The 17420-nt window shown below is 42.9% G+C and overlaps 1 protein-coding gene across 3 annotated transcripts in view; it reads right to left on the reverse strand.

Moving 5' to 3' along the window:
- Positions 1–1050: 1050 nt before the first annotated feature.
- The window catches only part of LOC105925275 (low-density lipoprotein receptor-related protein 8), a 122579-nt gene continuing 106209 nt past the window's right edge, over positions 1051–17420 (reverse strand). Inside the window, exons 12-18 of one of the 3 annotated variants that reach the window (XM_012861035.3) lie at positions 13874–13992; positions 13471–13610; positions 10008–10149; positions 9185–9337; positions 7283–7570; positions 6502–6570; positions 1051–3449 (exon numbers count right to left, since the gene is read on the reverse strand). In XM_012861035.3, coding sequence (XP_012716489.2) covers positions 3109–3449; positions 6502–6570; positions 7283–7570; positions 9185–9337; positions 10008–10149; positions 13471–13610; positions 13874–13992 — 1252 coding nt within the window. In that variant the 3' untranslated portion in view covers positions 1051–3108. Of the gene's footprint in view, positions 3450–6501; positions 6571–7282; positions 7574–9184; positions 9338–10007; positions 10150–13470; positions 13611–13873; positions 13993–17420 lie in introns of all 3 variants that reach the window. The other 2 variants (XM_012861036.3, XM_012861034.3) reach the window with 2 other exon arrangements.

The following is a 17420-nucleotide window of genomic DNA, read 5'->3' on the forward strand; positions in this document are numbered from 1 at the left end:
ATACTTTTGGCACCTCTGATATTCATCACTCTGAAGCTGTTGTTTCAGATACCTGCGGTTGCCTTGAAAGTACTTCTTTAAGTGATCGATAGTCCGGAACTCTGTAAGCTTTAGAAATGACCCAGAATTCATGATGGGTTTTGCTCTATAAGACTCCAAAATGGACACATTGGTGGTCTGTTCCTTCTTCTCATCTCAACCTTCGCAGTAGACTCTCGCTCCAGACAGCGCTAAATCTTGTTGCTTTGAAACGGCTTCATCTCTGAAACAGAAATATTTCTTTTTGACCCTGGTTGTATAACGAAGTGTTTTGGTAATCACTGTCAGACGATGCCACTGAGCAGTTTCAAACTTTCAATGCTGGAGAAGACTGAAATAATTACAGAACAGAACCAAGAAGAGAGCTTGGCTGGATATACCAAGCCTGATCCACTTGGTTATAATCCAGTGCATAATAGCCTTTTGTTTTATCTTCGTTCACCTGCAATAGAAATCAGAGCCACTGTATCCACCTAGATTACATTTTTACTAATGTTCATAATTTAGCTCCTAATTTCTGACAGAGGAACCCCAAGAAGTCTTCCAGAGTGACCGCTCCTAGCAGAAAGAGCAAGACACGGCCGGCGATCCCTGCTGGTAAGAGAGAGACAGAGAGAGAGGACAGAGCTGACAGAACCCTGTGAATTTATCCTTTCAGACTGATCACTGACTGATTCACACTGTCAAAAATGGAATATATTTTATAATGTAACAGATGGGAATCTTTAATAAATAAATGTCATCTAAAGCAGAGTATTATTGCTACACCAGCCATGGGTTTACCAGAGCTCTATGACAATCCTGGTCACTGGTGACCACTAGTGTAGATGGAAAATAGAAATTGTGAGAATATTCAGGTAGATGTTGTAATTTCTGCTATGTAACCCACTGCACAATTTCACTTTTTTTTTTTTTTTTTTACATTCTTGAACACAAAGAGTTTTAGAGTTCCAGTTTAGGGTCCAAACAACATATAGGAGAAAAGAAAAAAAAAAAACAAATACTGCAGACTTGTTTTTGGCAGATTTTATATGACAAGAGAAATAGATATTCAAAACTAATCAATTATGGAAATTTAAAACATGGAAACGGTTTGTTTGTAATACAGTTCATTGTTAGATGTGCAGCAGCTGGCTGATCCTTTTTTTTTATTAAAAAACAAAAACAAGATTAATATGAGAGTGTAAACAAAGGCACAAATAAATACAAAGCAATCTTCTCACTGACATTAAGGTTTAAAATGAGGATTTTTTTTTTTCTTTTTGGGTAGAGGGTGTGGGGCATCTTAAACGTATGTGAACAATAACCAAAAAAAACAAACAAAAAAAAAAAAAACAGGTTTGCCTACAAAAATGATGCTAAACGATGCACAGCAAGAAACAACACAAACTAAACAAACCACTTTGGTGGATACCTCTGATTTTAAACAACCAGGGGGGAAAACAGTGCTTCCTTCATACAAATAAATTAATATAGGTGTCAACACTTTTATCTAAAATCTTATATACAGCTCTTCTTTTACAGAATTATACAATACATTATCAAAAACGTTATGAAAACATATTTACAACCCGATGAATCAAAAAGCACCCTCAGAGCTTTCCTGCTGTCACACACTCGCTTTCACGCACACACACACACACATACACGCACACACACACATACACGCACACACACACACACACACACGCACCTTCTTCCATGAGAAACACAGTACAGAAGGCATTCTAGAGGATTGTGCAACAAATAGCATCCAAAAAACTGTTTCAAATATGGCTGTGCGATGAACACTTGGCACACATGCATTTCAACGAGCACACACTGGGAATTTTAGGGAGATGAGGCTAAACCAGCATGAAACCTGTCCACCTGCAGAATCAGTCGATGCCAACCGCACTGCGTTCTTGTTCTTGGTGGTTACATCACCTGACGCGTTCCTTCTCCCAGAGCAGGCACCAGCTGGGCTCTCCTGCACAGCGCTGTCCCAAACTGTCTGCTCAAACCGCGGCCGTCTCAGCCGGCCACAGAATCCGCTGTGCAGTATGCGTGTGAGTGTGGGGGAGCGTGTCTCGCACGGAGCAGCGAATGGCTGCATTGTCAGCTGGTGAGCAGTTAAGCATGCTGCTTGTGTTTGCGGCGGGCGAATGCATCTCGTCCCCGTCCCCCCCAGGAGAACAGCGGGAATGTGATACCGCTGCATGGCAGGTGGATCCGAGCGTGTGTGCATATGTCACAGTCAAAAGCGTCTCGTCAAATGAAATGGTTAACACTCGGTGACTTTCATCAACCACTAAACACCTCAGCTGGCTGATATCTGTGGCCTATTGCTTTTCTCAGGCCATTTAACATCGAACAAGCCACTGAAAAAAAGCACTAACCTCACCTCCTTTTATTCTCATGCAAGACTAGCCAAATATGGCATGTCTCAGTTTTTTCTTTCCGCTCTTCAAATCTATTGCTCTTCACCAGATAAAATAAATAAGTAAAACCAACAGTGTATAACTACATTGTGAACATGACCTCAGAAGGGTCTGAACCAGGAAAACTTAGCCACAAAAATGTTTACAACACAAGACTTCTCCAGCAACACCATTTGGGATTGGGAACACCAATCTGCACAGATTGTCTCACCAGATGCCCCAGTTTAAGAGCTCCTCTTTCTTTAGCAGCTGTCCCAGAGCTCCACTGCCAACCAGGAATAAACTCAAAATGAACACATCAAGGACGTAACAGAAGCTCAACCGAGCCCGCTTGTGAAATCTGAGACACACACATCTCACTCCGTTTTCAACAGAAGTTGAACTTAATTTTTCGAACTTCGGGAACACATTATCACACACTGTATATTCGTAAATCATTCCCAGCATTTGCTCAAGAAAAACACACCATTCCTTAAACATGAGCTGATCTAATAAGAAATGTCGGGGTTTGAATGAAGTTTGATGAAGGGTATGGCTGCGTTTGGCAGAATGAATCAATGATATGTTGTTCATCCCTTCAGCAAACTTAGTCCGGGTTCATTCTGACTTCACCGTGTGCCTGAGCGTCCATCTGCATCAGCACTTTGCCTCACTTTGCAGTGGAGAGCATGGGCTGCTCCGTGTACCAGTGAGTTCCTGCATCCGGCATGCTGCCCCCTAGAGGCAGGGCGATGAACTGCGGGCATGTACCACCCCCTGCTCCGACAACACCCATGCTCACCCCTGGAGGATAAGGGTGGTGGTGCACGTGGTGTGCCATGGTGTCAGTCCGTCCGATGTGGATTTCATCCTCCTCACCCTCGCCGGTGGTTTTGCGGTACACTGGATTGTCAAAGTTCATGCTCTTGGTGGAGTTGCGCCGCCAGTTCCGCCACACCAGGTAGACTCCGGCGCAGACCAGGCCAAACACCACTGTGGCAACGATAGGAACTGCATGCATTTAACACACAGTAGCAGGGACATGGGAAGGGGGGGAAGCGTTAACGAGGCATAACAAGTCCATGGTGTGAAATGACAGGAACAGCGAGGAGAAGAAGAGGCATGCAGGGGACAGAGAGGCAGGAGGGGGCGGTATGGAGGCTGTGTGACTGGGTATGGGTGGTGCCTGGGTTAATGATGAGTCACACGGCCACCCACAGACTCCAGACAGTCACAATAACCGTCATTAAGGCCTAGATTTTCAAGATCCCGTGAGTCTTTAAATACCAGACTATGTCACATCAAATTTAAATAAGAAGACTGCACCATGAAATTACACCAATTAAATGATGTTGACACTGTCATGGTTGATCAAAACCTTTTGTGTTCTCCACCTGTAGATGACCTTATTTTATACCTTTTAAAATGATAAAAAGTCCATCTGATAAAGGAGGCTAATCTAGATAGTACCAGTTTGTTGAATGCACAAATGGGGTTTATTGCAAAGCTTGTATGGACTAAAATGGTATATTTGTGGGAGAATTAGGTTTATTTTCGTTGCATCCAGTGGCTTTCAATTAGGGCTTTTATTGTAAAGAAAATATATCATCAATAAATGCTTTGTTCCTTTTTTAGGAACAATTCAATCAAACATCCAGCACAGTGTAATGTAACAAATGAGCTGTGTGCCTTTGCTTAAACACATACGGATAATATTTGGAGTAGTATTTGGGATTCCTGATGCAACATTGTTATATAATTTCTTTCTGGGTTAAAATGAAGAAAGCCTCATTCACCTTTATTTACCAGACACTATAGATATAATGAGTAGATATAGCCACCTTGCCATGACTCAGACCTGGTGTTAATCCTTTGGCTATTATCTTGCTCTTTTTGATGGCACAATGGGATGGACTTAGAGCAATGATTGAACACTTAATGGCTGATTGAAAAGACTTCCCCGCCAAGAGAGATTACATTAACAAGACAGAACAGAGAAACATAGAAAACATAATGTGATCCTCATCAAAACGTCTTCATATCTAAATGTGGTAAAAAAGCCGTTAACATTGATTAAATGGGTTAGCAAAGCAGTTTTTTGTTGAGGCTAATTAGGTCATAACACATGGTCTTAAGAAAGTCCCATTTTTAATGTGTTCTTCTAGGCCAAAGGAAAAAGAAATGTTAATAAGATGTCCATGGCTGTTCTGTGACCACATTTACCAGACAGTGCACTCTAAAAAGAAAAAAAAACTTAAATGAATTGCTTCAACTGGTAACAAGTAATCAAATTAAGTCTAGCCAACTTATTTTATTTATTTTCTAAGTTGTCAAGTTAAACCATTGTAAATAAAGTAAGTGGCGTAAACTTAATTCAATTACTTGTTACTAATTGAAGCAATTTGTTAACTTGTTTCAAGATTCCCTGTAAGACAGATAAACTTTATTTCTAGTTCACCATTAGTTGATTCCCTATAATTGATGGGAGGTGGGAACCTAGAGAAAACTGAAAGCTGAAACTGACAAAGAAGTGATTGCATGTTTTTTTTTCATTTAGTTACTGTATTTTGTTTTTCACTTCAATTGTAGAGGGTAATTTTTTTTTTCTATTACAAAACCCCAACATTTGCACAGGAGTGTATATGCTTTTGAGATCCACTGTATTTTCTGAATGACCATTTTGATCTGTAGGAGCGGCTCAAAGTATTCAGTCTGGGGTAATATTCCTTAGCTCCTTTAAATCTAAGTTCACTGGCCAACCTCTTGCCTCCCACACTTCTCTGGTGTACCTTTGTTGAACTACAGCAAGTCAGATGAATGTGTCTTCAATCCAGAAACATAGGAAGCCAAAACTAAGGAAATGATTTCAGTTTATCATAAATATAGTTCCAAAGATATTTGCTGTGGTTTCTTTTTTTAATCATTCTTACTCCTCATTAAAGTTTGAAAACCACAATCAGATGGTTTAGTCCTTACTAAAACATTACCCACAAAGCACCACAATAAAAGGTGAACATGGTAAGAACATGAGACACAGAAAATGAACAGCTAGAGACGAAGACCTGTGGATGAAGATGGGCTCTTCCAGTCCACGGCTGTGGATGTGGGTTGGGCTCTACAATCAGGGGCCTTAGACAGCAGGCACGGGGTACATACTGGGTGCAGAGCCTTGCAAGGGTATTCATATCCCTCAATACTTCCACATTTTTTAAATTACAAACCTCAACATATTGTATTGGAAATTTATGTGACAGACCAACGCAAAGAAGCACAAAGCCTCTGCTATGCTCAAAACCAAAACCAAAATTTTTTGATTTACATTCAAAATAGTATTAGTGGGGGAAAGCTAATACTGTAAATCATTCAGAACACACCATCTCTGTGGTGAAACATGTTGGTGGCTGGCAGAATCATGCCGTGCTTTTCTTGCGAGAACAGAAAGGGGGTAGAGTTGATGGGAACACTGGTTGGAGTGAAATACAGAGCGATACAGGATGAATACCTGGCAGGGGCTACAAAGGACTTGAAACTGGGGCTGAGGTAGCCCTTACAGAAGGACAACCCTAAATACACCCAGAACTAAAATATAATAGTTAGGATTAAAACATATTCATGTGCTAAACGTGTCCAGTTAAAGTCCAGGCCTAAATCCAAATAAGAATCTGGGAATGTTTTGAGAAAAAAGTTGTTCAGGCACCCTCCATCCAATCTTACTGAGGTTAATGAAATATGCAAAGAAGAAAAGACCTGCAACTTTAATTACAAAGAAAGATGGTTCTCCAAAGTATTGGCTAAGTGGGACTAAATACAAATGAATGCTACACCTTTAAGAGTTTTGTTTGCACAGATTGTTAAACCCAACATATCCTTTTCCTTCTATGTCCCAGTTATGTGCTACTTTTTGTCACATGAAATACCAACAGAATGCACTGAGGTTTGAGGATGTTACATGAGAAAAATGTGAAAAGAGGTTTGAACCATTTTGCAAGGCACTGTGCATGTAGCCCTAGCATCTTCTCTGCGACCAGACAAACACAGAAAACAGAGGCTGCATGCAGCTTACCAATAGGAATGACCACTCCGAGAACAGCCACTGTCAGGTTCTCACCCAGGACAAAATTCTCACCACCAGCTGGGGAGAGAGAAGAAATGAGAAATGAAGTGGTGTAAGAGTGGGGGGGATGAAAAGGCAGCAATGTGAGAAGAACAAATAGTAAGAAGGTAGGTAAGATATAAAATATGCGAGGAAGAGTGTGGGAGATAAGCAAAGCGGCGAGGAAGGGCGAGCCTGTGGAAGAGAGAGGTGATAAAACAGGGAGGCGAGAAGCGGGTGACCGTGCCTTAATGGCCGTGAGTGTTTTACAAAGAGAGGCAGGGACCAAGATGAGGGAGGAAGAGAAGGGAATGTAAAAGATGTATTTCCAGGTATTTGCCAGAGCGTGACTTTGAGATAGCCCTGACCTTCTGAACTGCACATATCCAGGCTCCATTTAACTGCATTAGAGCAAATTTGCATTCAACATACTTAGTAACGCACTTACATGCCGCAACGCAAATTTTCTTCCAGACATGCAACCCCCACCCGCCCACATAAAGCACAATTTTATGAGGAGAATAGCATAATTTTCAAGGTGACAATTATTCCTGCCGATGGTTGCTGAGGCTTGCAGAAACCTCACTTTAACGACATCATTACAGCCAGGAGGGGATTGTTAGTGCTGTTATGACAGGAAGTAGAGCCACAGATGCAAGTGAACAAGTTTAAAGTTGCTTTTCTTTTATCCCAATTTCTAGTCATGTTGAAGTTTGGAGGTAACACTAAACTAGTTTTTCAGCCAACTTACAGTGTTGGGAGACACTGCTGTCCCCTGCAGATGTGGTTGAGATGACCATAGCTGAGGCCGTGGAGTGGGAGCCCAGTGATTCTGACTCCTGTGACGACAGAGGGTGCAGGGTACTGAGGGAGGTGAGAAACTCTGGAGAAGCAGACGGCGCGGTGGTCAAATAGGGGACATCATCTGCCTGCGAGACTCCCTTTGAGAACGGAGCGACACCCTCAGCAGCAGTCGCTCTGGTGTTTGGTGTAAACCCAGAGGGAGGCGGCGATATCACCGTCATGTCATCTCTTGGGGCTGCTGAGAAGAGAGTTAAAGCAAAACAGAACATATCACCAAGAGATGGACAACTATTGCTATTAAAACATGTGTACCATATTGAAATTAGCAAAACTATTTAAAATGTTATCTGAAAAGAAAACATTGTCAAGTCTTGAGCTGCTCTTTCTAATTCCAATCCTCTTTAGAAAAACGTGCTTCATTTTTCTAGTCACATAACTCACCATTAAATTTGGCAAGAATACATTATAAACTGAATCACAATACTCCATATTAGTGGCCTGCTGTAGTGTAAAGAGTCAACTGTTTTTGAGTTGGATCTACCAGAGAAAAAGCCAAGAACAACAGTTTCAGTGTATGGGTGACTATGGAACAATATTGCTCATCAAAGGAAAGCCTGTCTTGCCAAACACAATCCAGATGTTGTCATCATGAAGGTAGGAGGGTTAAACTTGACACCCTGTTGCTTCTCTGCTGGAGACTTTTATTTTGAAAATAGAAAAAGTAGGTTTTGAAGTGCTGACAGAGGCTCTCATTCAAATGGTTTTGAACTGTTGTTCAACTGCTAATTTGTTGAGATTCTCCGCTGCCACTGAGGCATTAGAGAACACCCACTGTTTTAGAGATGGACCACGAAAGACCAGCAACAAGCTCTTCTCAGACCCAATCACAGACTCCAAACAAGAGTTTCAAAACAAATCTCTAGTGTGACAAAAAGGGCAAAATTGGACTCAGATCGGCGAAGGAACCAAACCAGAGTAAATATCGGGGCAGCTGTCAGGCAATGGAGGGAGCTCCGATCTACCCTGGAAAAAAAATGGACCAGCAGTTGGCCCTCTTTTTGCTAAAAAGGTAAGATGCTGTGATAGAGATCTTTTACCTCTGACATAATTTGTATCTGCTGTGTCGGACTCGGGAGCGCGTATTCAGCAGAAATAGTGAATCCAGTAAACTCCGCCTCATTGCCAATCAACTACTAGATAACTCTTGATAACAATCCATGGCATTCATCCGCTGCTTCGCTACCGTCTTTTTCTGTGTTATTGGCGACTTGGGGGAGCCGTCATTCCCTTTCCACTTCAGACAGCTGCTACTGCCTCATTCTGGCTGCAAACCCCGCTATGAAGCTTATTCCTGCCTGCAGTCATAGCGGGCTTTGCAGCCAGGACGAGGGTGGCTGCCAGACAGCGGTCTCACAGACAGCTGCGTGAGTCTGACGGCAGAAGTGGAAAGCCAATCACGGCTCCCTCATGTAAATGGAGAACAAATGGTGCTTTCACGGTGAAGTCGTCAGTAAAACTGAAGAAAAGACGAGAAGTTGCTTTTTTGAAAATAAATAGATAGGTGTTCTCGAAGGTGGCCAGTACGCCACTTCTGTTATTGACCGACAAAAAGGGTAGCTTGCCTCAGGAAATATCACGCCTCTAAAAAAATTAAAAATAAACAGTGAAGTCATAACGGTTAGTTTTTTTCCTCTCTTCTCCCATGTGCGTGTACACTACACTAGTATTATTACAACTTGTCGCCAGAGGGGGGAAGGCGTCAGCAGAAATCCTGGAACTTGCGCAATGCACCTTTAAAGCAGGACCTTTTGGGTCACTAACAAATGCTTGCAGTCCCTCAGACCCTCACCTGGTACACAGCCCCTCATGTCAGGCCCCAGGTCCTGTCCGTCCGGGCAGGCACAGGTGTATTTGGGGGAGTGTTCTGTGATCTGCGGTGCTTTAAGACATAAATACTCGCAACCCCCATTGGCTACACTTCCCAGATTACAGCTGTCAGGTCCTGGAAAGAGAAATAAGTGAGAGACAAACAGATGCACACAGATATAGTTAACATGAGAAGGGAGACAGCATGGATCCAAGAGTTCAAATATCTTCTTGCTCCTCATGATCAGCGCTGACAAACAGGCTTCAGACTAGGTTTATCACTCCAAAGAAAATAAAAAAACAGGAAACGTGAGAAAATCCTAATATCTGTACAATTATGGTGGGTATAATATTTTTAATTCCTTCATTTCAATATACCAGATACTCATCAAGCCTGGTATGACTATGCAACCCACAGGGCCCTGATCAGAAGTAGTCAGCACTTATGAGACACCAAGTACACTTTAAAAAATGGCCAAAACAAAATCCTTTAGATTAAAATGGAAATATAGTGCTTAATTTAATAAAGCATTCATACAAATGTTAAATGGGAGGCTTTGAATAAACAAATAAATAACATGAAACCAAAACCATGAGTAAATGGTCTCTTCACTTTGGTTCAAATCAGATTAAACTAGTTTGGCAGCTAGATTTGGTTTATTTATGGCTGTGGATTGGCTCAGATCACAAAGCAAAACCTTATGCACTGAGCTTTGACCCTCAGCTCACACAGACAGAGAGCGGAGGGATGGATTTGACGACCCATTCCTGCAGACACTTGTGCCTCAAACAGACTGAACACACACCTGGCGGCTGTCGGAGGTAGTGGAAGACCACAATGTCATGAGGGTCATTCAGGTTTTCAGCCAGAGCTTGGACGTCCTGGCCAGTTAACCTGTTGGCCATAAAAACTGCTGCCTTGTCTCTGTCAGTCCAGTAGATCCGATCCTGTAACACGGAAGACAAAAATGAAAAGTTATTTCTGTTGGTGTAGCTGTGGCTTCAGGACAACAGCCCAAAGTTGTAACAGATGACTGAACTCATTTCAGAGCTGGTGAGGCTTTAAACACTGTAACGCCTAAGGTTCAGATAGCTTCACAAGAGTTATACAGAAAGTGTATTCCAAGAAAGAGCCCCTACATAGATCACAGGGATTTTACCACTTTCATTTCTCTTTTAAGGAAGTTCTCTTTTAGCTGTTATGACAGTTCGACATTCAGAGGACTAAATCTTTCCGACAGGGACATTTATGGTCCCCAGCTTAGTTTGGTTATGGTTGGTTTCAATCTCAACAACTAGTACTCCATAATCAGAGGGGTCCAAAACTCAAGACCTATACCTAAATGTTTAATGTTGTGGCTTAAATGTGTCATTTAGGTAAAGTGCATTATATTAAAGTTTGTTCTGTAGAGAGAACATAGGATGCTACTTTTTTGGGACTATTTTATGTCAAATTGTTTAAATGTGCTGCTACATGGTTATTTTAAAAAGATCTTTACCTGTGCTTGAAAAACAAAGCAAGTGATTTCATTGTTAAAAATTGAGAGAAACAACAATGAAATAACTAATCCAACACTGGATCAGACCACTGACCTCTGACAGAGAAGAAAGGAAAAAAAGAAATCAGAAGATTAATAACTTAGAATTCTTGTCTTCTTAAATCAAAATGCTAGATAAAGATAAGTAATGAGGATCCCTAATATTCTCAAAGATGCTTTGATGAGATAAACCAAGTAGGGATGTTCCCTAATTCAAATGAAGCAGTTCTGACAGAAGACATTGACCGTTACACTGAGTGAAAGATTCAGAGTCAGAAATAGAAATTATAATAATGGTTGCTGCTTTAGAGTTTCTAACTAAAGTGTCTTACTGCTCTTCCACGGCTGCGTCCCTTCCCTCACATTTAGCCCACTTACCAGCACACTCTGAAGGTAAGGGGCTGAAGAAAAGAGATTGTTTGCAAAGTGTACCAAGATATACATTGTGAAGCCTGACATCATCAAACTCTGAAATCAGAGGAACGTACTATATGTTTTAAAATTATGGGACATGTTCAATTTGCTATATACTGATAGTTTAATTTCTTTAATAAACAGATTATTAAAATTGCAGAATGAGATTACCTGATCCTTTCTATATTGTTTTGGCTGCTTTAAGCAAAAAAAGAAAGAAAAAAAGAAGAAAAAGCCAATTTTCTATTGTCCTGGCTGAGCCAGGACTATGCTGGTACTAAGTAAAATTATGATAAATTCCCTGTAGTAGAACATATAATCGATCCCTGGCTTCACTCTGCCCTGTTGCGACTACAAGGTGACTCTCTTGTTCAGCATGCTGGAAACACCCCAGCCCGACGATATCGAGCGGGGCTTGTCGCATGCATCACATTACTGCCGTTGTCTGACCTACTATATCAGTAGTCATGAGGTGCTCTTCCACACACTCATCCGTTGTTTCACTCTAGATATACCGGGATTGTTTTTGCTGAAAAGCTTAATCTTAGTCTTACTTGACTAAAGTGGACGGTTACAGTTTAAGTCCCAGAAGAGATCCTGAAGATTTTTTCCTTTTCAAGATTTTGCTTTATCTCTCTCCCCTCACCGGCACCTCCACCCCCCACCCTGCTGATGGTAGTAGTGAGATAAATAGTCCTCATCCAGATTTTGGGCAAGTGGCTATAAGAATTGGGCCTTTGTGTCACGTCATATTTATACCCCAGGGAAACGGGAAGTTATGGACTACCAAAAAAACAACAACTTAACCAATTAACTTCAATAAGAAAAAAATGCTCAAGCAATATCAACTTTAAATGCTTGTTAGGAAAACTACTAACTATTGCTGGTGATTTTGTCAAAAAGTATTCAGTCAGACAACTTACATGTAAATGTTTAATTCAATCCATATAAGCGAACATGTTATAAGTTGAAGTTGAACATCCAGACGAGATGGTCAAGCTGTTCATGTAATGAGGTTATTAGCACATCACTACCCTCCTGGGCATATTGGTATGAGGGATTGCTGCAAAGCCATGGACAATGCAGACGACTCTCCCTGTGGCTCTACGCTTCTTCAGGAGGAGTGAATGCTGCTTGTCAAGACTTTGATGCAATCAACTGGGTTCCCTTATATAGGAAATGTTTTGACCAATCTGTATAATCTGATTAAATTTGATTTTGGAAAGTGCCTTGAGATGACACGTTTCATTAATTGGCGCTATATAAATAAAATTGAATTTAATTTAATAATTTCACATTTAAGGAAGTGAAGAAAGGCTCTCTAACCCTGAAGCCTGGGGACTGAGGGGTGGGTGTGTTTAGAGGCTGAAGAGAGCCAAGCCAAATCTGGACATAATATGTGTTGCAGCTTGAATAACTGGCCCAAACGGGAAGGGTCCACAGAACGTGTGAAAGATCACAAGTAAAGCAGCAGCACAGGTCGACTGCCTGAACTAGCTCACTGGTGACACTCATTTGTCTTAAGAGCTATTTTTTCCCCACTGAAAAATATATATTAACCTTAAAGTTTGCATTTTTCTAAAGGTGTTTTTTCTATATGATTATGCTAGTGCAATAATAGATGAGTTCATTTTAATGATTTGCATAGATCTGTATCAGTGGTAACAACACATGTTGGTAGCACTGCAGGACTCCCCCCTAGAAGAAACAGTTAATGGTAAAGTCTCAGTGGACTGCTGAATCAGTTTCTACCTGTAGTCACACTGAGACTACCTCCATGAGAGGAACCGCTCAGAGGGATAGGTCTCCTAGCTGTTGCTAGACCTGCTGGGATGATGCTGCAGGCACCTGTTGGGACATTGCTGCTTCTGAAAACTACAGTGGGCTTACACCAAGACATAGATATTCTTCATTGGATTTATTTTCTTTGAATGCCCTGATTCATCACACACACAAACGCACATACGCACACACCAAATTTGGCTGGTGACCAAAAACAGAACTGTGTATGCTGCTTTAGAATCCTCTCTACTTCCTACAGCTTATTTGGTATGCAAACCCAGTGAAAGCGACAAGGAAATAAGACAAAGAGCTAAAAATAAGGACACCCACCAACTGAGCATGAAATAAACTGAATTAAATGATTTGATTCAGACTCCAATTTCCCATTCCTGAGGCTTCTATGAGTTTCTTGGCATATATGCAGACCTGATCAAATGTGGGGAGGTTGCGGCTTTCTTTAAATCAATCTTTAAAATCCATTGCAAATGGTTACTGCATGAAGGACTGAGATTAATTGGTGAAGCAACACACAAACCTCAAATACAGCCAGAGCATAGGGGTGTCCCAGGCTCTCTGCAGAGGACATGTGTGTTCTGCGGTGAGCTCCGTTCAGGTCCACGCTGGCTATGAGATGCAGTTTAGAGTCCACCCAGTAGAGGCGCCTGTTGGCTACATCTGAGAAGCACACACAGACACACAATGGGAGGGAGGGCTTTCCCAGGCTGAATAGAAATTGATCGTCTTTGTGGTAAGCCTTCATGCACTCTGACCAACAAATCCCTCTGGTTAGAATTGATTACTTTTTAAAATGTCAGATTCTCAGTGTTACAAAACACACAGAGATTTACTGTGAGGATCCCAAACACTTCAAATATCATTTCAAAGCAAAGCCTTTTTTCCCCTTAATCTAGCTTTTGCACGATTGGTCTTCCTCTTACCCAGAGTAATGCCATTGGGCCATTCAATATTTTCCGACACCAGAACCTGTCGATCCACTCCATTCATCCCAGCCTTCTCTATCTTGGCTCGTGTGCCCCAGTCTGACCAGTACATGAAGCTGCAAGAAAGACAATAAATTGATTATTTTATTTTTTATATTTTGATAATCATTGAAATTCCTAATGCTAAAATTGCAATATAGAACCCATTATAGAACATCATGACTAGTCAGGAACACATCTTTTTTTTTAATCAAAGCATTTGATTTGCAGGATGTTGCTGCTGTTTTTGATTAGCATAGAAGCATGTAAATGTTTCAGAAGACCCCAGTAATGGTATGGTTCCAAAGGTATTTTCTTCATACAAGTCTCTTTGCATGATCAAGAACCCTCCAAACCAGTTAGAATTTGTTCAAAAGTTAATGGTCAAGGCTCAGAGGGAAGACTGGTCGTCCTCTACTTGATGATTAGTGGTTCATCACATGTTGCATTGAGCTCTGCAAGAACTGAACACTAGACTGTAACTGCCTGGTGATATCACTGTCCTCCTCGGTGTGTGATTGAAGAGAAAGAAGCTGTATATGAAGAGTGAAATATGATGCACATAAGAAAAACAGAGAGGGGAGAGCATTAAATTGTTCAGAGTACAGATCTCTGATGACTTCAACAACTAGAAGAACACCAATCGCATCTGAAAACGGTTCCAGAAGAAACTGCATTTTCTGAGGAACAAGCTTCACAGTCTCCCAGCATCCTAACAACATTCAGAAGAGTAATGGTTAAGAATGTGTTGATGCACTGTTTCTCAGTGTGGTGCTCCACTTTCAAAATGGTTGATGATGGCCTGGTTGAGGACAGAGGGGGGAGCTGAGAAGGTCAGAGTACTCCTGTTCTCTGCCCACGATCTGTCTCTGAGACGCTGCAGGGGAAGGACTCTGGACATTGTCACAGGTTCTTCACACCAGCTCTATGAACTTTTTTAACCAAATCAGCCGAATGGTACCACATAACCAGCAGGCTCCTACACAGCTTCCAGGCTCTGTCTTTAAAAGGCTAAGCTGCTCTTAAGATTAATGTGCCAGCTGCTAATTTATCTTGGTTGTGAACTACATCCATCCATCCATCTTCTTCCGCTTATCCGAGGTCGGGTCGCGGGGGTAGCAGCTTCAGTAGGGAGGCCCAGACGTCCCTCTCCCCAGCCACTTGGGCCAGCTCCTCCGGAGGAATCCCAAGGCGTTCCCAGGCTAGCCGAGAGACATAGTCCCTCCAGCGTGTCCTGGGTCTTCCCCTGGGCCTCCTCCCGGTGGGACGTGCCTGGAACACCTCACCAGGGAGGCGTCCAGGAGGCATCCTAACCAGATGCCCGAGCCACCTCAACTGACTCCTCTTGACGTGGAAGAGCAGCGGCTCTACTCTGAGTCCTCCCCGGATGACTGAGCTCCTCACCCTATCTCTAAGGGAGAGCCCAGACACACTACAGAGAAAACTCATTTTGGCCGCTTGTATCCGGGATCTCGTTCTTTCGGTCACGACCCAAAGCTCGTGACCATAGATGAGGGTAGGTACGTAGATCGACCGGTAAATCGAGAGCTGCGCCTTTTGGCTCAGCTCCCTCTTCACCACAATGGATCGGTACAGCACCCGCTTCACAGCAGACGCCGCACCAATCCGCCTGTCGATCTTCTGCTCTATCTTCCCCTCATTTGTGAACAAGACCCCAAGATACTTGAACTCCTCCACTAGGGGCAGCACATTCTCCCCAACCCGGAGGAGGCACTCTACCCTTTTCCGGTTGAAGACCATGGTCTCGGATTTGGAGGCACTGATTTTTTATCCCGGCCGCTTCACACTCGGCTGCGAACCGCTCCAGTGAGAGCTGTAGATCACGCCCTGATGAAGCCAATAGGACCACGTCATCCGCGAATAGCAGAGATGCAATCCTAAGGCCACCAAAACGGATCCCCTCAACACCTTGGCTGCGCCTAGAAATTCTGTCCATAAAAGTTATGAACAAAATCGGTGACAAAGGGCAACCTTGGCGGAATCCAACTCTCACCGGAAACGAGTCCGACTTACTGCCGGCAATGCGGACCAGACTCTGACACCGGTCATACAGAGACTGACAGCCCTTATTAAAGGGCCCGGTACTCCATACTCCCAGAGTACCCCCCACAGTATCCCTCAAGGGACACGGTCAAATGCCTTCTCCAGATCCACAAAGCACATGTAGACTGGTTGGGCAAACTCCCATGCCCCCTCCAGGATCCTGCTGAGGGTGTAGAGCTGGTCCAGTGTTCCACAACCAGGACAAAAACACACTGCTCTTCCTGAATCCGAGACTCGACTATCCGACGGACCCTGCTTTCCAGAACCCATGAATAGACCTTACCAGGGAGGCTTAAGAGTGTGATTCCTCTGTAGTTGGAACATACCATCCGGTCCCCCTTTTTGAATGGGGGGGGGGGGGGGGCACCACCCCAGTCTGCCAATCCAGGGGAACTGCCCCCGAAGTCCACGCGATGCTGCAGAGCCGCGTTAACCAACACAGCCCCACAACATCCAGAGCCTTAAAGGCATACTCTGCAACATTTTTCAGTTAATTAATGTGTTCCATACCGTTTTAGATGAAATAAATGAGTCATTTCAGGTCGAACAAAGGTTTTCTCGGCCGCCCTGGTGGTCTGTGGGGGAAATACCGCACTTGCAATTGCAAGAGCCCTCGGCCCGCACCCGAGAGTCGGTCTTGCTTTACGGCGAGAACTCCATGTGTTTTTTCCCTGCCATTCACTATATGCACGCGCGGAAGCAACAACAAAGAACCGTGTGTTAATGTCAAATAAACGTGCAAGCATATCAAGTTTTATTATTATTATTATTTATTTTATTTTTATTTATTTATTTATTTATTTTTTGAATGTTGGCGAGATGCGGCGGCCGCCTCACCAAGATAGCGCTGCGGGAAACCCCGATGTTCATACTTTCACTGTGTTAGTCATTGCTTGTACTGCCGTTTTTTCGACTTTTCGTTGCGTTCGCCTGTCTGCTAAGCTCAAAACAACCGCGCCTGGCTTGACGGAGAAACCAGAACAGCTGAGCATCTTTATGACAGTGCACTTTTACTTTCGCCCTCTGGGGGGAGCCTCCCTGGAAAATCAACCCCGGTTGCATAGTATACCTTTAAGGTATTCAGGGCGAATCTCATCCACCCCCGGGGCCTTGCCACCGAGGAGCTTTTTAACAACCTCGGCGACCTCAGCACCAGAGATGGAAGAACGCGACCCCGAGTCCCCGGGCTCTGCTTTCGCAATGGTTGTGAACTATTTGCTTTAAATTGACAAATGGATATATATCTGTTGGTTTAGAAACAGGACATCTATTTCCAGAACACAACATTTAATGGATAATCCTGCATTTTTAAAAACAACAAGATTTTTGTGTGCATGTGTCCTGTCTGGCAATGTGCCAATAAGAATTGTTGTCTTAATGCCAAAGAGAGCCCAACAGTGGAACCTTACTGCGTTCGCCATAGTGCTCAGCTTGATTTATA

Source organism: Fundulus heteroclitus, chromosome 6 (assembly GCF_011125445.2).
Source record: "Fundulus heteroclitus isolate FHET01 chromosome 6, MU-UCD_Fhet_4.1, whole genome shotgun sequence".
Classification (NCBI taxonomy): domain Eukaryota; kingdom Metazoa; phylum Chordata; class Actinopteri; order Cyprinodontiformes; family Fundulidae; genus Fundulus; species Fundulus heteroclitus.